Source organism: Mytilus trossulus, chromosome 3, assembly GCF_036588685.1.
Source record: "Mytilus trossulus isolate FHL-02 chromosome 3, PNRI_Mtr1.1.1.hap1, whole genome shotgun sequence".
In the NCBI taxonomy this organism is placed as follows: domain Eukaryota; kingdom Metazoa; phylum Mollusca; class Bivalvia; order Mytilida; family Mytilidae; genus Mytilus; species Mytilus trossulus.
The window spans coordinates 72,293,098-72,318,007 of NC_086375.1; the positions used below are offsets into that span (position 1 = coordinate 72,293,098).

At 33.7% G+C, this 24,910-nt stretch overlaps 1 protein-coding gene across 1 annotated transcript; it reads left to right on the forward strand.

Moving 5' to 3' along the window:
- The first annotated feature begins 3,445 nt into the window (after positions 1–3,445).
- On the forward strand, positions 3,446–4,969 carry LOC134712324 (uncharacterized). The gene has a single exon (XM_063573765.1). It carries the CDS (start codon positions 3,850–3,852, stop codon positions 4,813–4,815), a length of 966 nt encoding a protein of 321 aa, XP_063429835.1. The 5' UTR covers positions 3,446–3,849; the 3' UTR covers positions 4,816–4,969.
- The last annotated feature ends 19,941 nt before the right edge of the window (positions 4,970–24,910 follow it).

A 24,910-nucleotide genomic window follows, 5' to 3' on the forward strand; every position in this document is an offset into this window, starting at 1 on the left:
GCCGCTTACGAGGTGACATGATAGAGAGGTACAAATTATTGACCGGGTTATACGACACTAGAGTCACAAATGGTCTGCTAGAGATGCACAACACAACAAAAACAACAAGAGGCCACTCAATGAAACTTATGAAACAACGAAGTCGTCTAGATATCAGGAAGTATTTTTTCACCAACAGAGTAGTGGACATATGGAACAGCCTCCCTGAAGAAGTTATTTCAGCAAAAACTTTAAACACTTTCAAAAACAGATTAGATAAATTTTGGGCCAACCAACTATTAATGTATAATTTTGAAGCAGAATACAAAATTCTATCCGGAAGTGTGAAACGAACAATAAAATATAACGATGAAGTAGAGCAGAATATATTGGTGCAACAGTGCTAGCGTTCTGAAGATCCATAGGTATCCATAGGTATCTATAGATTATACATGTGCCGCAATGATATTAGAGTGGTTACGAAGGACCTAAATGCCAAAATACGCGTGAAAAATAAGAAATAGTCAATTTATAGACAATAGTCCGTCGGGAGGAGACGATAAATGACTGACCCGTGTTAAGAGAGAGAACTATCTCTTGCACGTAAAAGGCACCCTTGTAGATTTCGGAAGAGAGCAGGCTAATGACGCTACAAGGCAGCACTCGCACCTGCAAATTGGAAAGTGGAAAGGGATTAATATAAGTTGCAATAATTTGTTTCCCTATCCACTATAAATAATTATTTCTAAACTAAATTTCCGAAATGACAATGTAAAACAATTCAAACGAGAAAACTAAGGACCTAATTGTATAAAAATGTATAAAAAATGATCGAAAAACAAATATGTAACACACAAACAAACAATAAACACTGAATTACAGGCTCCTGACTTGAGACAGGCACATACATACAGAATGTGGCGGGGTTAAAAGATATAAGAAGATGTGGTATGAGTGCCAATGAGACAACTCTCCATCCAAGTCACAATTTATAAAAGTTAACCATTATAGGTCTAGGTATTGTCTTCAATACGGAGCCTAGGCTTACACCGAACAGCAAGATATAATGGGCCCACAAAATTACTAGTGTAAAACCTTACTAACGGGAAAACCAACGATAGAATCTATATACAAAACGAGAAACACTTATGAACCACAGAAACAGACGACAACCACTGAACCTGAAAATCCTGACTTAGGACATATGCAAACATGATTAAACGTTTTAATGGTACCAAACCTTCTCCTTTTTAACATCACAACATAGAAAGACACACTATAAAATATCAATTTGGAAAGACTAAACTCAATCAAAAAACGAAGTGACACAAATAAATACAAAATAAACGAATAAATTTGATCTGTGATACAATGAAAAAACAGAGTTAATAAGAATAAGGGATAAATTGTTAAAGTTAAAGTATAAAACTGCTGTGAAATGTTAAATAATTTTAGAAAAGCATCAACTTTGAAAAAAAGTTACGTTATACACACGTAAATGAAAATAATTTTGCTTTCAAGTATACTTCTTCTGTTAAACACATTGGATGGATCCCAACCCTCCCCTTAACCCGGGACAGTAGTATAACAGTACAACATAAGAACGAACTATAAAATACAGTTTAAAAAGGCTTAATCATCAGATGGATAAAAATACAAATACTACAAATTCAAGTGGACGTGGCAGGGTTCTTGCTCATCCGAACAAAAGACAATAAGTACAGATCTGAGATTACTTTGTCGTGCATGTTTCTTGACAACGTTAACGGTTAAGATGCATCAGACGACCTTCATTTTTTACTGAATTTTTCAGTTATAATTCTGTAAAGTATGCCGAGTTTTTCAGTAACCATGGTGTTGATTCATCACATATTTTGCTGCTTGTCTCAGTGCCATCTCTAGTTGTTCGGTATGTTTTACAGTATCAATTCAAACTGGACAGGGGTATTCTGTTATAGATTTTACGAGTGTTTTATACGTATTTTCCTTTATTTATTTACATGTTTTAAAATACATAATTAAATACATAAATAATCGTTCATTTTCACCACTTTACTATGAGTAAAGGGCGAGTAAAGGGCTTGTGCCTCATTTGTTACTGATTTTACACTGTTAGGAATCCGTATATTGAAAACAGTACGATATCATTTTCGTTTATGGAAATTATATGTGTGTGCATTCATTTTACGGGTAAATATAGCTAGCTATATATAGGTAAATGATAATTTCATAGATCTAGTACTTAATTCGGCTTAAACTTTTCTTTTCCAACCGCAAGTACAAATTGCCTCTCAAGATTTCTGGACTCGATGTATGTTCTCCGTTAAAAGTTAGAAAGACTGTTGTGAATCAGTTATAATCATGTCTTTGCAACCCTTTACGGTACATAGCCATGAAATATACCCGAACTCAAGTGTTCTGTCGATACGGAAAACTCTATTGATTTTACCCCTGATTTCAGACAAACGAAAGTATGTCTGTGTCATGGCGCAACTTCTCTTACTGCGGATCCAGAATTTTTCATAAAGGGGCGGGGGGGGGGGCTGACTGACATAAGGGGAGCCGCTGCAGTCATGCTTCAGTGATTCCCTATATAATCAACCAAATATTTCCCACGAAAGGGGGGGGGGGCCGGGTTCTCCCCAGGCCCCCCGGATCTGCCTATGCGGCGGGCGGTCGATCAGACTTTAGGTGGTAGAATGTATACTTTGATGAGCTATATAGAGGGAACTCTCAAACAAAATAAAGCTAATTTTCTACTAAAAATTAAAAAGAAAAATGTTGACAGCCTTTCACGTCTGGACAAAATTTCAAGTTTTCCTTAAATTATACTTAATTTTCGTTCATGTCTTTTGTTTATATTTAATTACTGAGTCTTATTCAAAATTGGTTTAATCCAAATGAGTTACTCTCTTCAAATTCATACATCATTTCAATTATCATTAATATAAATCAATGCGCGAAAATGTAGTCCAAAGCTGTGCGCAAACGTAAAATTTGCACGTCCCCACTGAATGTCCGCAAATCTAATGCCTGCATAAGTTTGCAGTCTGCATTATGATTATTTGAGACATTACCTTGCATAAAGCTTCGCAATGATATTGTCTAGAAAATCGTTTTATGTTCAATAAAAAAATCTGCACTGAAGTTTTTTTGTTACTTTGTTTTCATTGTTGTTCTTTTATTTTTGTTGGTTTTGGTTATCAAATTGAGAATTTGGTATCGCAAAAATGTATAAACTAACACCTACTGAGACTGAGGTTGTCCAAATTGATAAAAAATAATCCATAAAACGTGCAATAAAATTTCATTAAAGTTTAATTTGGACATTTGGTTATATCTACTGGGATACCAAGCTATTCAAATAGATCAAATGGTCGCCATAGACCTAACAGAGAGATCAATACCCACTACGATCATATAGATAAATGTATTAATAATGTAGGAGTACCATGTGATAGGAACCTCTTACTTATGTTTGTTTACTTATCATACTTCAAACTTCGGGTACCAAAATTGAATTGTTTGACAATGCAAATTTCCTTAAACCGGAATGTTTCTTTTAATGATAGATTTCGTTTATCGAATATTTTAAACGATTAATTTTCTTATCAGCGAAAACTTAACAACGGGGATAGTACACGACGGAAAAGGACTTGAAGGTGAAATATGTCTTAATTTATTGGAAAATTAGTATATGTAAATTGATGTTGTAGCCTTAAGGCTAGAATTGTGTGATTCATCAAATGAATTAAAACCGTCAAACAATTGATTTGTGATCGACATGACAATATCTGTTTTTTGTTGTTTTTACTCGTTCTATGTAATGTTAAATGTGGTATTTGAAATTTTAAAGGAAATTATTTGAAAATGTTTGTTTCTTCGAAAGTTCGTGCAAAAATAACAGATTCTGACCCCGTTTTCAAAACTCGATATCTTGGTGACGTAGAAGTGTATGTTCCAAATGGAACTGGATGTACGAATGCACCTGTACAGAAATTATGGGATAATTCAGGAGAGGAGAGAGCGATGAATAAAGTGACAACGGTTATTAACATTCATGGAATATTTATGAAAGATTCGGATAAAAAGAGAGACGAAGGAAAGTTATTTCCAATAGAAAATATTTCGTTTTGTAACGCGGAGAGTATTGCTAATGGAAAAATATTTAGTTGGATATCAAAAGAAGAAAGTAGTCCGAGATTACTGTGTCATGCAGTGCTGTGCAGCACGCCTGAAAAGGCCAAGTCTATGGCCCTTGTGATGTCTAGAGCTTTTCAAATAGCTTATAAAGAGTGGAAAACGGAACAAAATAACATCGTAAGAAGTCACAGGAAAGACAGTGTGAAAACTAAAACAGCTGATGTTGATATACAATTGAAATCGAGATACCAGATTGATCATGGACATCAAAACGGTGTCAAAAACACCAAGCCTGATGTTGCGATAACTGAAGCGAATCCAAAGACTTTTATTAAGAATGGTTCCGATTCCGACGATTCTAAATCAATCAAATCGTCAACTAGTAGTGGGAACGAAAGTGTTAACTCGAAATACAAAGATTCAGAGTGTCAAACAAGTGAAGCGAAACGCTCATGCACAACAGAAGGTTACAGAGAAATACAAGCAACAGAAAAGATTGACAATATAGATAAAGACACATTGACAAATGATCTAAAAGATATATCTATACAAGCCGATAACACAGTTTTTAAAACGGAAAAGAGTATCGACGGTTGTACCGATAACATATCAAAAGTCCAAGATAAAAATAATAGTGAAATCACAGTAACCATTGGAGATGATAGTACAGGAACTATTTCTCAAAAGCTTTAATCATATCTTGTTATTAGCTGAACAAGTTAATCTGTCGTTCGCTTTAAGGACATAGTTTTATAATTATATTTATCTGATACATAATCTGGAACTGCTCAACAGCATTGTCTAAACGGTGCTTCAATACATTTAATATATGTACTAGAAATTGCAATTATTCTTTTTATTTTGTATATGTTTATTGCGTCTCTAAAATCCACTTGAAACTATTGCAAGTCTACTGAACATCCAATTGAATGTCGGGTTTAGTTTTTCGTCAAATTAAAGACAATCTGTTTTATTTATCTCATCATCGGCCAGGAACAATGTGTAGTGTTAAGTCAGACCAACCTGTTGCTCACAATAATTAGCTTCCGTAAAATCTATTCAATGTTCGAAATACATCAAACATGTACTATATTTTAAAATACTTTACTAGATATTCATCAAAGTTCTCATTTTAGATGTGTATATATTTGTATCCATCTAATGAAGTAAGCCTTTTTCATTTTTATACCTCGTTCTTATGTTGTTCTGTTACACCATTGTCCTAGGTAAGGGTAAGGTTGGGATTATGTAGGTACGTGCCTGACCCAAGGAAGGAGCCTGTAATTCAGTTGATGTCGTTTGTTGCTGTGTTACATATATGTTTTTCGCTTATTGTTTTGTCGTAAATTATACCGTTAGGTTCTCGTTTGAATTGATTTACATTTGTTATTTCGGGGCCCTTTATATTGGACTATGCGGCATTGTTGAATGCCATACGATGACCTTTAGTTGTCAGTTGCTGTGTTCATTAGGTCTCTTGTGAAGAGTTCTTTTTACTTATATCATGATATATGGAAAAGTATGAAAAGAAACTATCAAATATCTGCCATCAACACAAAAATGACACCGAAAAATAAAGACGTTACAACAACAATGAAGTGTTTAGACTAGGACTATATCATTAAGACCTACATAGATACATTTATTTTTGTACCAAAGGCTCCTTCTGTTTCTAGCAGAAAAACAAACGTTTCAAAAGGAAACTACAACGAAAATCCTTAAACATATTTTTCTCTGTAATACATGTACAGGTATTTAACAACCGACAAAACATATTCACAACTGATGCAAAACTAAAGAATCTCATATCATTGAAACTACTCGTTTTTTTTCAAACAAGAACCAACACAATATAAGAAAGTCTGAAATAAGTTCTGCATTTTATATTTAATTGTTACCTTTCTTAGTTTAGTATATTAGTTGATTGTTCAGATGGACCAAGGAGCTAATGTGAGCTTCTTCCGGCAATTGGCATTATCTGTGCTTGTATTCGATTGTCATCCGTTAACTTTTACAAAAAAAAAAACCTCTAAAACTACTGAATAAAATTGAACCTTTTTGTGTTTCTTTGTTACAGAGTGACGTGGCGCTGTACTTATACATCCCGTCCTTGTGTTATAACGCCATGGTAAATGTTTGTTACATATTAGTGATTATGATAAATAGTAGCCCCTTTTTGACATTTTGAACTAATTTGTCTGTTTGTTTTTTACTCACATCGTCATGATGGTTGTCAATATAATGGAATTTTATGCGACTGTCATAAGTGAGAAGTTTGACTCATAAACCAGTTTAATCCACCATTTCTACATAAGAAAATGCCTGTACCAAGTTTAGAGTATTACAGTTTGATTCTATTCGTTTGATGTGTTTGAACTTTTGATTTTGCGAACATTTATATAGATATTCATTTGTTTAATATTGTTATGCCCCACCTAGTACGATAGTAGAGGGACTTTATGATGTTTGGTATGTGCGTTGGCTCGTTTGTTCGTCCACGCTTCAGGTTAAAGTTTTTGGTCGAGGTAGTTTTTGATGAAGTTGAAGTCCAATCAATTTGAAACTTAGCACACATATTCCCTTTGGTATGATCTTTCAAATATGAATGCCAAATTAGAGTGTTGATGCCTTTGAACATAGACAATCAAAGTGCGAGAGGGCTTTCGTGTACTTTGGACACATTTTTATTTTAGAAACCGTAAAAACCTTCAGCAAGCACGACACATTATTTTTTTTAAAATTATTGTATCTTTTAATTAATCTTTTATTTAATCTTTCCATAAGTCTCGATGTTACTTAATTCCATCTGCGCCTTAATGATTAACAACACATTTGAATAGTCACTAGCTTTGGCTTCGGTTTCAATGCCCATGAAATAAGTCCAAATACTGTGTAAGCTTTATATTCAATATGAGTCAAGGTTTTGTATTGTCTCTGGGTGATTTAGAGCCAGATTCTGGTATAAAGACCTATCTATTGTTGTAGACCGTATTTTTTACCCGTGACACGTGTTGTTAGGTTCTCCCTCATTTAATTTATCCGATGGTTATTTTCATTTGTGCACAGATTGATAATAACTATCCTGAATATGCATGAAATATTTGTTAAGCAACCAACAATAAATAAATATAAAGCTTAGGACATTAAATTCAGAATCGTCCATTAAGATGAAAAATCAGAAGGTGTAGATTGACTGAAATGATCGGAGCTTATTCGACAAATCATATAACTGCAATGTACATGCCATACATGTTGCAGTTTCTTTTCTATATAATTAAGAAGATGTGGTAGGGGTTCAAATGAGACACAAATTATAAAAAGTTCATTTTTTTTAACTCAAAGTACTGCCTTCAACACTGAACATTGGCCCCATATCGAACAGCAAGCTATGAAGGACCCCAACATGACTAGAGTAAAACAATTCAAACAGTAAACCCAATGGCCTTATTTATATAAGCAGGAGAAACGAGAAACACTTAAAAGCCACACCAACAAACACCAACTACTAAATAACTCGAGAAAATTAGTTGGTTTACAGTATATCGTGATGTTTTAGAGTCAAGCTTTTTCATTATTATGCCAACTAATTTCCAATGCTCACGAATGACACCAAAGCTGTTTTTGAGAGATGGGTGATAAGTTAGAACACATGGAGTCCTTTTGCTTTTCTTTTTAACTTTTAGGGGACAAATATTGATTTGTCCCCTAAAAGTTGCCATCCTGCTCATCTTACCAAGAGCATTCCATACAGTCAGGCACTTAGAGTCAAGCGAATATGCTCCAACACAGAAACAACTAAAAGACAACTGCGTAAACTTGAAACTCGCTTGAAGAAAAGGGGCTACAAACACAGAAATATCAAAAAAAGCTTTCAGAAAGCGGAGTCAATTCCGAGGAGTGAACTATTGGAATACAAAGTTAAAAAGAAAAGCAAAAGGACTCCATGTGTTCTAACTTATCACCCATCTCTCAAAAACAGCTTTGGTGTCATTCGTGAGCATTGGAAATCAGTTGAAAAGAATTCCAAACTGTCCAAGATTTTCCCTGAGCCTCCAATGATAGCTTTTAGGCAACCTAGTAGTCTACGGAACCTACTAGTGCGGGCTGAAGTGTCTGATAATAGAAGTACTCCTGGAGAATGTCGTTCGTGTGGAGAAAAACGCTGCAAATGCTGTTTACAGATGCAGCATTCGTTAACATTTCACAGTAAGGCAACCGAAAATAACTATAAGATATTTTGCAATGTTACCTGCAAAAGTATGAATGTTATTTACATACTAGAATGTTCGGTTTGTGGCCTCCAATATGTTGGTGAATCAAAGCAGCCTTTCCACAAACGCCTCAATGGCCATAGGAGTGATATATCTAAGAAGCCGCTTCTTCCAGTCTCTCAGCACTTCAGACAGTCAGATCACAAACTTGATGACTTTAACCGCATGAAAATTCTAGTGATTGAACAGAACATTCACTGGAGTGATGCACAGCGACAGGTTCGGGAAAGCTTTTGGATAAAGGAACTTAATGTACATCACCCAAACGGCATCAATAAGAAATACTAACAGTTTTGTTTTCACTTATTTTTATTGTTAATATACACAGTCACGTATATTGATTTAAAGTGTTTTGTTTAAATTATGATATTCAGGATTAAAATCAATCGACCAAAACTTACCTGTATTATCACCTGATCTATTTTCACACCTTATACATTATGTATCAGTATTGTTAAAACTTGTGACACAAGAAGAAGGCCATTTGTTGAGCCGAAATATTTGTCAACACGATTTTATAACAACATTTTCGTTTAATAACACCTTATATCAGTACCGTTGTGCAAATCTTTAGACTGATATAATTTTTTCCTTATCTGCATAGTATCGTCTATTCTAGACGATCCGGTACATAGTAAATTTGCTGGTTGGTCCTTTTTATAGACTTTTTTATATATATATATATATATATATAAATGTGTGTGTCAGTAACGCCCTAAAAAAGGGTCGGTAGGTAGGTTCCCTCTATTTTTAACATCCATGAGATCAATTTATGTTTGATATGTTGTTTGCTTATTTAATATTCAAGCGATTTCCTCTCTCCTACTTTCACTTTGCACCATATATATATATAAATGATATCCTTTTTACTTTGCATCTAATATGTGCATATTCACTACTGCTTGGACTGTACGCCTTTAGAAAAGCTTTTTTTGTATGAACCCTCTAGTTCGTAGTCACCCTCTGTATAATGTTAGTTGGCTTGAAGTGTTTTAACATTACTTTTCCATAGTATAAACTACGCTCGATATATATCAACCTTATGGGAATGAATATCAGTACATGTACATCTGTTGACATATATATCATATTGCAGAATAAAAAAATCTATATTTAACTATTTGACAATTGAGTTGATAAAAATCCGCTACAAAACAGAAAAAAAATAATAAGCTTTTATTTCGTATATAAAATTTCAAAATCTATCAAAGTCTTATATATGTACATAAATACATGCACTTGTATATTGTTGATTTACATTATTACGAGCACTGTTTCGTAACATATAGTCTAGGTGAGTGATATTGTAATGCATTGAGTGATTTTCTAATATCTGCTATGGAAATAGCTGAACAATGATGCATATTAGACATAACTATTAACCAGGCTCTCCAATCATGATATAGCACAGGGGTTTCAACTAGCTAAGAAACAATTTTAATTTTAGTTAATTTCAAAGAAATTCTTTATTAAAATAAACTCATTATAGATACCAGGATTAAAATTTTATATTTACTCCATAAGCGCGTTTCGTCTACAAAAGACTCATCAATGACGTTCGAATCAAGCCAAATAAAGTACGAAGTTGAAGAGCATTGAGGACCAAAATTCCTAAAAGTTTTGCTAAATACAGGTAAGGTAATCTTTTCCTGAGGTAGAAAATCCTTAGTATTTCAAAAATTCAAAAGATTTGTAAACAGTTAATTTATAAATATGACCATATCAATGATAATTCATGCCAGCACAGAAGTATATGGTAAGTCAAGGGGAAAAAGATCGAAACAAACAATATTCTCTGCTTTTTTAAAAACACCCTACGAATTTCTCAAGTCATGTCCAGTACACCACATAATATATTATTCCAAATGAATTCGTAACCGAAATGATGATGATCAGCAATATAACACTGTTATTGTGCTTTAAGATTCTTAAAGTGGATTATATATCAGACATGTTCAAATGTTATCTTGTGTCATGAATAGTAAAGGCATATAGCAAATCTTCTTTTATTTACATCAGGCGCTGCTGCTCTTTCACTCATAACTGAAACATTTTCTTATCCTCTCTTTTTTATTTCATGTATCTTGCTTTTTTGGTTTTAGGATTTGTCAATTTCTTTTGTTTCTGCTTCTTTAAGAACTTTGTATGGCTTAAAGTATTCATCTAACAACAGTCCAATTACTATTATTCATTTTCCAACTTTCTAGGCAAGTAACAAGTTTCATTTATTACAGCATTTTTTTTTCTGGAAAGTGTACAATGTTTTAATGCAGTTCTTAACATTCCTTTCAATATACCCCTTGGCCTTCTGTGTATGTACTTTTTGCAACTTAGACAGATTAAGTTAACAGTAGTTGTCGTTTGTTTATGTACTTCATACTTGTTTCTCGTTTCTCGTTTTTATATAGATTAGACCGTTTGTTTTCCTGTTTGAATAGTTTTACATTACTAATTTTGCGGGCCTTTATAGCTTGCTGTTCGGTGTGAACCTAGGCTTCGTGTTGAAGGCCGTACCTTGACCTACAATGGTTTACTTTTATAAATTGTTATTTGGATGGAGAGTTGTCTCATTTGCACTCATACCACATCTTCCTATATCTATATAAGTTAGGGAAATATCTCTCTCATACATGTCGTTTATGGTCACCATTTCATCATCTGTGGCTGGATCAACACCTGTCATGGGCTCATATCTTTAAGAGAAAATTTGAAACCGGTTTATTACTATTGACTAAACTGGTTCAAAAGACTCAGTGCATTCATTCTGCTATACTGTTAATTCCTTTCAAAAGAAAACAGTTTTTTATCATCTAGCAACTTTCTTTCCATTGTACAGTTCTGGAGACCAAAGTTCAGAACAGACATTGCACGCTCTGTGGGATTTCTAAAACTATCCGCCGGTGCACGTCAAGCTGTTATAAACAGGTCCAAGCTAAACTGTTTGATAGACAAATATTAGCTATTTTCACTCATTCCAAAGTGTTATTTAAAAAGAACACTAGGTATATCCTCATAGTACTTTACATCTATGATAGTCTTAAGCATGACTGCATGTCTTATTGGAGTTAAAGCTTGAAATACTAAATCATTCATTGGTATGTTCTCCTGTTCCCGAACCAATGATTTTTCTATGTTGTCCGGAATAGAACAATAAAATACGACACTTAGTGTCAAAGATGCAAAAGTTATATCATGGTCTAAAGCTACAATCAGAGTTGTAACGAGAGATATGCTCTGTCTCCCCTCTATGTCATCTGGGACTACCAGCAGGAAACCTTTGATTTGTCTTCGGAGAAGAATAGTATTACTGTCCATTTCGTCCCTCTTTTACAACTTTTGCCGTTTCAACTGATTTGTGTTTCAGATATTTAAAAATTGCAGCACAATAAATTATGATCCTCAGGATGTTGGACTCCTAATTGTCTCCCCTGAATTGTATATTGAGTATTAAGACGACTGGTAAAATGCAGTGCTGTTTTGGTATATGGGTAAGAAGGTGAAAATTGAAGACGTACTAAACTTTTTGATGGAATCAAGGTGTCAGGTGGACATTTTTTTGTTGCTTGTTTTATCAGATCAGAAAGTAACATCCAATTTGCCATATGAGCAACCCCAGGTCAGACAAATAATAGAACACATGACACAAAATAGAAAACTAAAGAATAAGCAACACCAAAAACTATGGGTTATCTCAAGTTCTCCAGAATGGTAAACAGATCCTGCTTCAGATGTGGCATCCGTCGTGTTGTTTTTGTTATAACAAATCCGGTAAATATTCTAATTCGGTAGGTCACATTCATGAAAGGGTGTTGGGTGCAACTTGTACTATGCAAACTGTTGTAAATATTGATCCGCTAATACAGTATCTGATTATATTTACTGGAAAAGATAACTGGAGTTCACTAAAGAAACGATATCTTTCGGTGTTGTTTTCGAACTGATTTTCGAAATGCTTACTTTTATCAAATATTACTAGTTGAGTTATCCTGCCTCCATAACATCCTTTTCAATTATTGAGTATTTTGATTTTACAAACTGTGTACCATTTCTGTGTTCAATTGTGGCATGTTTATCTACTGTTCTAACTGGGTGATCACTTTTCCTGTTTTCCTCGGATTTCTTAGCTTTATCATTTAAATACTGATTATATCCCAGAAAACTATCAGCCAGCAGCCTTAAATTTTCAGCCATTTATTTCAATGCAGATGAATAGTTCATGTATGGTTTTTGGAAGAAAACTGAACAGTGCATCAGCAAAAAAAATCAAATGACCACTTGAAAGAGGATGACTTTTCTTTGTTTTTCTTTTTATGTTATTATAACTTGTATAATGATCAAATGGTGGTGGGACTGGTGAAACAGAAGTGCTGCATCATTTATAGTAATCTACTTGTCTGTTATATACCACAAGGCAATGAATATGACCTGGAATAAAAGAAAGCATTAAAGTGTTAACTATAATTTTTAATTACTTATTTATAAAAATCGCAGACTTTGATCTTAATCGCCTAAATGCAATTTGTGCCAAAATTGAACCTAATCCATTAAGTGGTTTCAGAGTAAAGATATTTGTTAAAATTTACAAAAATATTCAAAAGACAGGCATACAGTACCAAGTGAGGGCAAGTGAGCCAAAAAATGTAACGTCCACCAGCAGAGACATCGACCCAGTGGTGTAAATAGTTATCAAAGGTACCAGGATTATGATTTAGTACGCCAGACGCGCGTTTCGTCTACATAAGACTCTTCAGTGACGCTCATATCAAAATAGTTATAAAGCCAAACAAATACAAAGTTGAAGAGCATTGAGGATCCAAAATTCCAAAAAGTTGTGCCAAATACGGCTAAGGTAATTTATGCCTGGGATAAGAAAATCTTTAGTTTTTCGAAAAATTCAAAGTTTTATAAAAAGGAAATTTATAAAAATGACCACATAATTGATTTTCATCTCAACATCGAAGTGCTGATTAATGGGCTGGTGATACCCTCGAGGACAAAACGTCCACCAGCAGAGGCATCGATCCAGTGGTGTAAATAGTTATCAAAGGTACCAGGATTAGAATTTAGTACGCCAGACGCGCGTTTCGTCTACATATTGAACATTATAAATGAAACCCGACCATGTACTGCTTTTATAACCTTCCAAGGAGTGTATTAAACTCAGGAATTTGAAACACATATTTGAACTTGATCTGAGTTATATTTGTGTTATGGAACTCGATGCTAAATTTGATGGATTGTTTGATTGAGAATAAAAAAAGTGTACAAGAGAAGAAAATATTTAAAGTGTTGCAAGATATTTTAAATAAAAGTAAAAAGGTATATATGTCGTGTACTTGTTATTATTCACTTGGAAACTCAACATAAAGCCTCACGACACATATCAAAGAGGAAATCCTGAATACTCATAGGTCTGTTCTATGACCAAATATGAAGAACTGGATCTTCCATCACTGTATTGGATACCTAAACTACATAAGTGTCCTTACAAACAATGGTATATTGCTGGGTCTCCCAAGTGCTCCACGAAACCTCTTTCTACATAATTAACATCTATTTTACAAGCAATCAAGGAGGATCTTCACAGTTATTGTGAAACTGCCTATTCTAGAGGTGGCGTGAATCAGATGTGGATACTTAAAAATTCCAAAGATCTATAAGAGTACATACAATTTAAATCTCTTTCATATCTTGTAAAAGTATTAAAACATTTGACTTTTCTACACTTTACACAAGTATTCCACATTCCAAACTAAAAGACAAATTGACAGAACTGGTATTGCTTTGTTTCATAAAAAAGAATGGCCAACGTAGATACAAGTATTTTGTCTAAGGGAGGGATAAATCCTACTTTGTAGAGGATCACTCTGATTCAAACAAACAAATCTCTGAAACTGACATTATCAAGATGCTAGATTTTTTGATTGACAACATATTTGTTACGTTCGGAGGACGTGTTTTTTCAACAGACTGTCGGTATTCCAATGGGAACAAATTGTACCCCTCTTCTTGCCGACTTGTTTCTTTATTACTATGAGGCTGACTTCATACAGGAATTTCTTTAAAAAAAGATAAGAAGTTAGCGATATCCTTTAACTCTACTTTCCGCTATATAGGTTATGTTTTTTCACTAAATAATTCAAAATTTGGTGACTATGTGGAACGCATCTTTACCATCTAATTAGAGATATAGGATACTACAGATACAGTTAAGTCGGCCTCATATATTGTCTTACATCTAGATATTGACAATGAGGGTCGGTTGAAAACAAAACTTTAAGACAAAAGAGATGATTTCAGCTTTCCAATTGTGAACTTTCCATTTCTAAGAAGCAACATTCCAGCAGCACCTGCATACGGGGTATATTTTTCCCAATTGATACGATATTCCCGTGTCTGAATTTCCTATCATGCTAATCTTGATAGAGGGTTGCTGCTCACAAGGAAGATATTAAACCAAGAGTTCCAAATGGTGAAGTTGAAATCATACCTTCGTAAATTTTAAGGACGCCATCACGAGTTGGTTGACCGTTATGGAATAACCGTTTCACAAATGATATCGGATATGTTCCTTACGTCGTAACTACATTCCCCTTCCCTTTCATGCATGTGACTTACCGAATTAGACTATTCACCGGATTTGTTATAACATAAGCTACACGACGGGTGCCACATGTGGAGCAGGATCTACTTACCCTTTCAGAGAACCTGAGATCACCCCTAGTGTTTGGTGGGGTTCGTGTTGCTCATTCATCAGTTTTCAATGTTGTGTCGTGTGTTCTTTTGTATGCTTTTTGTGTTTTTCATTTTTAGCCATAGCGTTGTCAGTTTATTTTCGATTTATGAGTTTGACTGTCCCTCTGGTAACTTTCGTCCATCTTTTGTAGACGAAAAGAACGTCTGGCGTACATAATTTTAATCTTGGCATCTGCTATGATGTAATTCATATAATAGTGAAGACACTTCACCAGTGTTTTATACATATATAAATGACAATTCAAATGATGAACCAATACAAGTTGACATTGTTTTTTATTCAACAACAACATTGCAAAACATTTCTTAACGATACAGATTCAACATGTTAAATTCGTGTACTAGAGAGAATAAAATGGAATAAATGCAATCTTTCGAGATCAATCCGCCGTCTTTAAAAGTATCGTTCATCACATAGCAAGAACTGTTGAGATGCATTTAAGTCTATTGACGAAAAAAGTGATCTAACTCCTAAGTGTCGTTTACCTTAATTTCAATTTTCAATTCAAATAATACGTTTTGTGCAATACTTGTAATTGAAAAAACAAAACAACAGAAAAAACAGACCTTTATCGATGTTTTTCCTTTCTTTTTTTCTCCAATTTATTTGCGTAAACCTTATCTTCTTTAATTTCGGCAAACACAGTTGATCATAGTTGCATAAGCATTTTTCCTACTCCAAAACAAATCCTGGACAATCAACCTATGTCAGCAATGCTTGCATTTAGTTCATCACTCTTCAAGAAATCTTATGTTCAGTTGCTGAGTTCATATCGATTGTTGATCATACTTACATAAACTTTACTTTACAATCAGTTTGAACAATACAACTTGAATGAGTACATATTTTCTAGATTGTTTTTTTTAGAAAGTTTAATTTTTCTAATGTTCAAAGTGCCGTTAGTAAATAGAAAGGTGTCCAACCAATCATTAGTCACATATTTGACGGGTGTTAAAAACCGACAAAGGTAACGAATTTTTAGAAATTAGACGCTAGAAAAGTTGATACAAGAGAGACATTCAAACTCTTATATCGAAAACAAAGAAAATAAAGCAAAATCAAAAAGGTACAAATTGTAACATGCAATGTTTTTCAAAAGAGAAGCAGAAGATGCCTAATGGATGCGAAAGACGAAGACAAACTTACAACGCCATACCGACGTTAGATAGTCCATTTACATTTACACTAAGAAGCATATGAAGTAAGATTTCCAAATACGTATATTCCAACATTTAATCCAGAAAAGAGCATTGAAAGAACTACATTAATCAAATGGTATTTTCATTAACTAGCACTTTCTCGATTCCACTAATGGTTGACTTTTAGTCAAGAATGTGTCATCAATTCAGAACTCAGTAGTCCGTGCTTCGATACTATTCGATGATGAACATAGACATAAATAAGAAACTAAGGTTTCATTTTCCTTAGGCAAAATTGATCAAGTATTGATTTGGCTATTTTGATGTCCCTTTTGGTAATATAGTTCTTCTCGTATTTGCCCTTTTAAGCCCTCTTTTTTATTCGAGCGTCACAAATAAGTCTTCTTCTGTAGACGCAACGCGCGTTTGGCACAAATATAAAGTTTCAATCCTGGTATCGATCTATGATGAGTTTATTTTCACGTGTGGTCCTTTGTGGTCTCAGTGATTTCAAATGTTTCGGCTAGAATGTTCCCGATGAATGTTAATCTAGCAAAGCGTTCTGAACGCTTAATTAATGAAGTGTCATTTTGACACCTCGGTTAATGTTGCTAACAAAAACATTTCTATACAATCTTTTTTTTCAATAAAATATCATGATATTTGGAAAGAGAAAAAACAACTTCTCAACTACGTTAATATCCCTGTGCTTTAGAAATTGCATACACAACATAGATGAATTTATCGAAAACCGAAATTTAACCATCGATCGATTTTGTCAGTTTCTATAATTTTGTGAAAGATGGTATCTGTCTCCAAAAATATTCAACAGAACGCCAACATTATTCTCAGGCAATGCCTTAAATTGTAAACATGTTCTAGATTATCAACAATCGTCAGCGAAGGGGAGATTTTTTTCGTTGTCTGTTTCTTATGGTAATACTTGAAAAATAAAAGCTTTATAAATCCTGTAACATTATAAAAACGGCATGAAAAACCTAAATGGTTTTGTGCATGAATCAGGCATTAAAGATTCTTGCTTAAAACTTGTTTTTTTTTTATTATGAACTGCTTGCTATGAGGTATGTTTTTTAAATTGCTCACAGAACATCCTTATTTTAAACGAACACAAATACATATATACCTCTTCCGTAGATCTAAAAATATCAAAAGTTTAATTTACCAGCATTTGGGAAATATAAGATTCTCGTAAAATTTGATTAATCGACTAAAGAAAATATATCATCTCGGTCTTAATGACAATATCATAAAACAGGGTAACATGTTTTAATCAAATGGCATAATAAAAAAATATTGCATTCATGAAAATAATAGTGGATAAAACCTTGTTTTATAGCTAGCTCAACCCCTCACTTGTTTGACAGTCGCAAACAATTCCATTACATTGACAACATTGTGCAAACAAAGCAAACAGGTCAATAGGTAAAAATGTTAAAAAAAAATAGGGGGAAAACAGTCTCATTGTGGTATAATCTTGCTCACTATAAAACAAAGAAATATGCCTACAAAGAAAACCAGAAAGGCATATAGAAAAATCACATTCGAAAAAACGAAAGTAAAGAAAACAAAAAAGAAATACATAGCACAACACCACAATGACGGGTTATATAAGTACCGAGCCATGTAAAATGAATAGAACCACAAGTTATAAGAAGTAAGAGGCATAACTTCATGTAGTAAAAGTGGCAGAGTTTTAGACGTAAAAGGAGTTCCTATTGGAAATTGCATTGCATATATGAACAGTATCTTCTGAACATTTGACAGTTCTGACTTTAAATTAGATAAAACCACTTCAGACAGAGTATGGTAATGTGTATTCGTCACTTTGAGATTTTTCGATATATATTGTATGTAAAACTTCATTGTTACAAAAAACATATTTTGGGGTCTTTTTGGGTTTGAATTAAGCAACGTGGTACCAAAAGATGCAAAAGTGTCACAGGTTCTGTTCAGAAATTTGGTATATATTCAACCAAATTAAATTATAAAAAAATATTGTATGTATTCACATCAAGAGAAAACAAAAACATCTGAAGAAAAAACTATAACCAAAAAAACAAACATACTTTAGACAATTCTACGTCTTTTAATGCCTTCTTGATAAAAATCCAACCATGAATGCCCTCAAAATATTTTTTTGGAAAAGGTGTGATTTTATATGAAATATAAAGCAAAAAATACAGGTGACGAATACTTTTGGCCAGGTACTGAAAATAGAAAATACTTGCCATTTCATCTCGGCGTTAAGTAAGGGTTCTACAACAAATATGTCAGTACTTTAAACTAGTTTCTTCTTGACTACTATTGACGAAGTTACATTTTGTAAGAACGCGTATGAAAATAATGTATGTTATAGTGTACAATTTGGAAATTAGTATGGCGTTCATTATCACTGAACTAGTATATATTTGTTTAGGAGCCAGCTAAAGGACGCCTCCGGGTGCGGGAATTTTTCGTTACATTGAAGACATGTTGGTGACCTTCTGCTGTTGTTTTTTTCTATGGTCGGGTTGTTGTCTCTTTGATACATTCCCCATTTCCATTCTCAATTTTATTTAGATATTGAAATGCATCCTTTTGATCGTTCTGTCAATACGATCGACAGTTATGTCTTTTTGACTCTCTACACTTCACTCAACACAACATCTATGTACGTGTTAGAAATAAAGTTTATCGACGGGTGCCCACATCAAAGCAGACATGTTCTTATGTTGTAGTAAATTACAATTTATGGACTCCAGACATTTTATCTACTGTCGCTTTAATTCGGTAAGGATACGACTAAATTTTGCTTTATAGATTAATGTAATAAAAGTGACCGTTACCTTTAAGATTGTTTTGCCTTATATAATCATCTTTATGTAATTATGTAATTCATGAACTGACCAATTCTAGATTTGGATATGTCGGTTTCACAGAAAAACTCTATATTATGATTTAAAACAAAAGATACGAATGTTTGTATCCGTTTGGTAATTGCCTTTTTTTGGTGGAAATGTTCTTATAGTCCTAACTACCAAACTTGGTCTCTTTGTAAGAGAAATTAAGTATGCCTGGTATATGAATGTGCTGGATTTACTGGTATATGTGTGCTGGATTTAATTACTTGTAACCTTTACTTAATTTTCCTAAACATAAAGGCTGATTGTACTTATATTTTAAATAATTTAATTTTGTTTACAAGAGAAGCCAAAGATATCAGAGGGAATTTCAAACTCATAAGTAGAAAATAAACTGACGGTGAATGACGTATATTTATTAATTTCTGTGTTATTTGTGTCTCTTGTGGAGATTTGTCTTATTGGCAATCATACCAACTGTTTATTTTATATTGACTACGCCATTGCTAAAAATATAACTATAGATGAGATGAAAGGGAACATTCAAAACTCAAGTCGAAGAGAAATGACAAAGCCATGGTCAATAAACGAAAAACGACGTAAAGACAAAACAAGTCCACTAACACTTCATATACAAACTGTAATCTGAGCGCCACGAATCCTATCAAAATTGAGAGTGATACAAAGCTGCTAGGGTAAATTTTACTCCACTAGAAGCACCCGTCATAATTACCAAAAAAATTAATTCATTCATGCCTTATTTCAAAGTCAAAAATCTCGCCATTGGTGTACGTTTCTTTTTTTTCAGTGGTTCTGAGTTTGTTTTTCTCTCAGTTTTGTATTGACGGCAGATGTTTATTAGTCTGTATAATTTAGTTTTTCTTACTAGGTGCGATACATAAATTTTTAATATTTGTTGAAGACGGAACGGTTTCATTGGCGTTTATCGACCATTTGCGTGTATTCATATTAATTACAGAGCTTGTTTCTTGTGCTGTTTAATACTGCCGTTGAGTTTCATCCTTCTCCATTTTTTTCATTGTTAACTTTTACACAACTTCTGACATTGCTTTAAAGGTTTGTTAATGTTTTCATACCTTTGTCTATCTTTTGGGCTTTTGTTGTCAAGTAGATCATCACTACAAAGTCAACACAGAAATTGTAACATCGAGGTAAATTCAAATTCAGGATCATCAGAGTTACTGTCTAAGGTCGGTGGTTTTATCCCGAGAGTCAGGCTTCGTCTACTACAACTACAACAAACAAAATGACTGCAACGATATAACCAAAAGTGATGCTGCAAGTGGCATTAGGCACAAACAGTCAGTTCAATATGTGTTTTTAAGTGAAAGACAATATCGTCCATGATACTATGTTATACACATTGTCATGATATCTATTCCTGTTGGAAAAAATATTTTATACCATTTATTCCGTAAGGAACATACACTGTTATATTTATTCCTGTGGAAATTATATTCCAGAATATTTTTTCCCTTTTGGAACTTATATTATGAAGGAACTTCTATTTCGTGACAACACAACGTAGAAAACTAAAGAATAAGCAACACGAACCCCACCTAAAACTAGGGGTATTCTCAGGTGCTCCGAAAGAGTAGGCAGACCCTGCTCCACATATGGCACCCGTCGTTTTATCTAGGTTAACAATAGTCAACTGACTAATTCATCATAGAACTTTTTCCTGTTGAGCTGATCAACTTTTCAAATAGGATTAGTTGTATAAGATAGAAAATACGCCGTATCCTAAACATATGGTGGAAGGGAGATAACAGTTGTACTACTTCTACGTTTTGTACACATTTGGGTTCTACCTCTTGTACCGATTACCTGTCACCTTTCAATATAATGCATCTTTCAGACTCAAATTTATTTCCAGTATACATCAAATGATTAAACACACCCAATGTGTTTTCGTTACGGAAGTACTGAACTATCTGGTAGGTAATGTACCCTCGAGGATTAATAGACAGCCGGAACAAGTATCGACTAGCTGCTTGTAACAAAAAACCAGTATATATTTTACTGCACCAGTTGCACATTTCGACAATAAAAGCTCTGCATTGATGCTGAAAGCCGAAACATTAGAAAAAACGAAGCCCTAAATTCAAACTTTGAAGCAATATTTTTTATCAAAAAGAACCACACAAAATTTAGCCAACCCGGACAATGAATGTGCAAAGTGAAAAGTATAAAAGAAAAAACTATACCACGTTTGATTTGGATTTGCAATTGCATCCAAGGAAGCTTTGCATTTATTTCGATTATTGCTTTCCAATTTATTATGTCTTATAACATTAGAGTTAACGCGATGGTACATGTTGGTACATTATACTTCATTATATTTAGAATTGCCAATAACACTGATGTGATTGCAATAACTGCTACTTCAAACCCTTCCTAACAATTTTCATCCGATTTTGAATTATTGTTTTTTTTCTCAGTTTACTCCCGTGCTCATCCTAAATTTAACTGTTGTTCTTTTAATTAACTTTTGATGGCTGGTTGGGGTTTAAGTGACGAGTTAGAGTACTGTACGAAGTCAAACTAGATTTATTAAATGTTACGTATTTATATAATGTTTTGGATTATATTTATGTTGTTGTCCTCTGAACATCTATGTTTATGTTTCATTGATTTGTCACTATGTTGTTTTGTAATCCTTCCCACTGATTTGTTTTCATCTATTACCAAAGAGTGCTACTTTGATTATTATTATATAATCATACACCAAAAATGTTTATCTACATATTTCTACAGGCTACCATTGTTTTCTTCTTTAAGTGCAGACTTTTTACTAGATATATATATCAATGAAAAATTATAGTTGCCAACATGATGTAGACATTTTTTCAATGGAGCTTGATTGAAATTGTACCTGTATACATCAAAGGGAGTAAAATTACGTTAAACGAACAATCATTCATAGTAGCAAGCAACACATAAGAAGACGTTGTTTGGATGCATCTTAGTCAATTGTCAAAAATACTGAGTGTTTTTGCTTACTTTATAATTGCACATTGGAATTTTCCTTTGTTTACTGACATATGTATTATTTAGAACAAACAACAGTTTATTTCGGAAAGGAAAGTTCCATACGCAATTTTGATACTCAATCAAGTCTCCAGACAATCGATCTGTGTCACTAAGGCTTTCACTAGATTAATTGTAACACTCCCTCTTGATATTTTAAGTATTTCCAGTTTTAAACTCGGGCATTAGACTTTCATATTGATTTCTGAACATAATGATATAAAATGTACTTTGGTAAATCTATATATATTTCAAGAAACGAAAAAGAAACTTGTTTACTGTTATTTTCCCTTTAAACAATTCGTTCATAGAACTAACGAATAAATGAAAGGTAACCTGGTTATGACTATTAGGTTCCTCTATATCAGTGGATTTCAAATAGTTTTAGTATTTGGCTTTGGTTCATGAATAAGGTGTATATAAGCGCTTTTGACGACTGCAATATAAAATATTTTTTATAGCCTTGTGTCGATACCGCTGGTGATAGACTATCAGTCCCGGACGGTATCATTAGGTTAATGCAAAACACAACGGAACAACAGAAACACTGCACTGAACAAACCTTGAAAAAATACTGTTTATGAATTTTGAAATTATTAAGTAAACTAAGGTTTCGACTCCATCAAGCATGGCCTTAGATGGATCTTCCTTTTATGTTGTTTTCAGTTTTTGATCATACAGGTTTTTGACTGTTTAAATCATAGGCTTGAACGTTGTTTTTAAAAAAAAAACTATGATTGCGTTGGATGCAAATCGAAATGTTTATACATGTGCATGTACATTGAAGAGGGGTCTAAATAAATGTATATACAACAGAGACAACATTTCCAAAAGACCAAAAGAGTGAAAAAATATATTATAAGAAAACGCATTTGACTAGCATGTCAAACAAATGACGTTCTTAAACTCCGCTGACTGCCATTAGCGATTGTCAAATAAATTGATCTCTCACAATGTGAAACAAAATGGATCTTTATATCAATTTAATAAGAAAGAGAAAACTATTAATTTGTAACAACGATGGTAAACCACAAAAAAAAGTGCATAAATTTAACCATATCCGGATTTCGACAAATTATGTCTCTCCAGTGATGTTAGTGATCGAAAAATATTTGTAAGGCCATTTAATTTACCTCAATTTAGAATAGACTCTTGAATTTTAAAGAATCAAAATTGGATGAACGGATTACATAAACCAGAGGGAAAACATAATAAAAGCCCCCAAAAAATGAATATAAACAAGTCTAAATTAAAAAACACGTTCAAACCTATAATTGCGTTGGATACCGCAATTTTTATACGTGTGTATGTAACAAAGTTCGTTGTAGAGGGGTCTAAATACGTCGCAAACAACATTTTCCAATAAACCCAAAAAAAAATGTTATAACAAAACGCATTTGAACATTTGATGTTCTTAAACTCTGCTAACGTATATACGTCAGTGTTATAAATTTCCTGTTAACCAAACTTTGAAATTTTCGAAAAACTAAGGATTGTCTTATTCCAGGCATATATTACCTTAGCCGTATTTGGCATAACTTTTTGGAATTTTGGATCCTTAATGCTCTTCAACTTTGTACTTGTTTGGCTTTATAAATATTTTGATATGAGCGTCACTGATGAGTCTTATGTAGACGAAACGCGCGTCTGGCGCACTAAATTATAATCCTGGTACCTTTGATAACTATTTACACCACTGGGTCGATGCCACTGCTGGTGGACGTTTCGTCCCCGAGGGTATCACCAGCCCAGTAGTCAACACTTCGGTGTTGACATGAATATCAATAATGTGGTCAGTGTTATAAATTTCCTGTTTACCAAACTTTGAAATTTACGAAAAACTAAGGATTTTCTTATTCCAGGCATAGATTACCTTAGCCGTATTTGGCACAACTTTTTGGAATTTTGGATCCTCAATGCTCTTCAACTTTGTACTTGTTTGGCTTTATAAATATTTTGATATGAGCGTCACTGATGAGTCTTATGTAGACGAAACACGCGTCTGGCGTACTAAATTATAATCCTGGTACCTTTGATAACTAACTGCCATTAGCGACTGCCAAATAAATTGATCACAAAGTGTAACAAAATTGATCCCTATTTTGAATTAATACGAAGTAGAAAACAATAATTTTGCGGCAAATATGGTCAACCACAACAAAAGGCTCTATTTTTTGACACCATATCCGGATTTCGACAAATAATGTCTGTTCAGGGATGTTAGGGATCAATAAGGATTTGGAAAACCATTTAATTTACCTCAATTTAGGATATACTCTGGAATTTTAAAGATATATATCTTGGTATGCCACAAAACCAGGTTCAACCCACCATTTTTTCATAAAATATCCTGTAGCAAGTCAGGAAAATGGCCATTGTTACATTATAAAATGGGGAATGTGTCAAAGAGAACAACCCGACAACAGAAAAAACAAGAGCAGAAGGTCACCAACAGGTCTTCAATGTAGCGAGAAATTCCCACACCCGGAGGCTTCCTTCAGCTGGCCCCTAAACAAATATATACTAGTTCAGTGATAATGAACGCCATACTAGTTTCCGAAACTGAAATTAAAATAATACAAGACTAACAAAGGCCAGAGGCTCCTGACTAGGGACAGGCGCAAATATGCGGCGGTGTTAAACGTGTTTATTAGATCTCAACACTCCCCCTCTACTTCTAGCCAATGTAGCAAAGTAAACGCATAGCAA

What these genes read in the sequence shown, in the direction of transcription:
- LOC134712324 (XM_063573765.1), top strand. Translation starts at nt 3,850, where the DNA reads ATGTTTGTTTCTTCGAAAGTTCGTGCAAAAATAACAGATTCTGACCCC.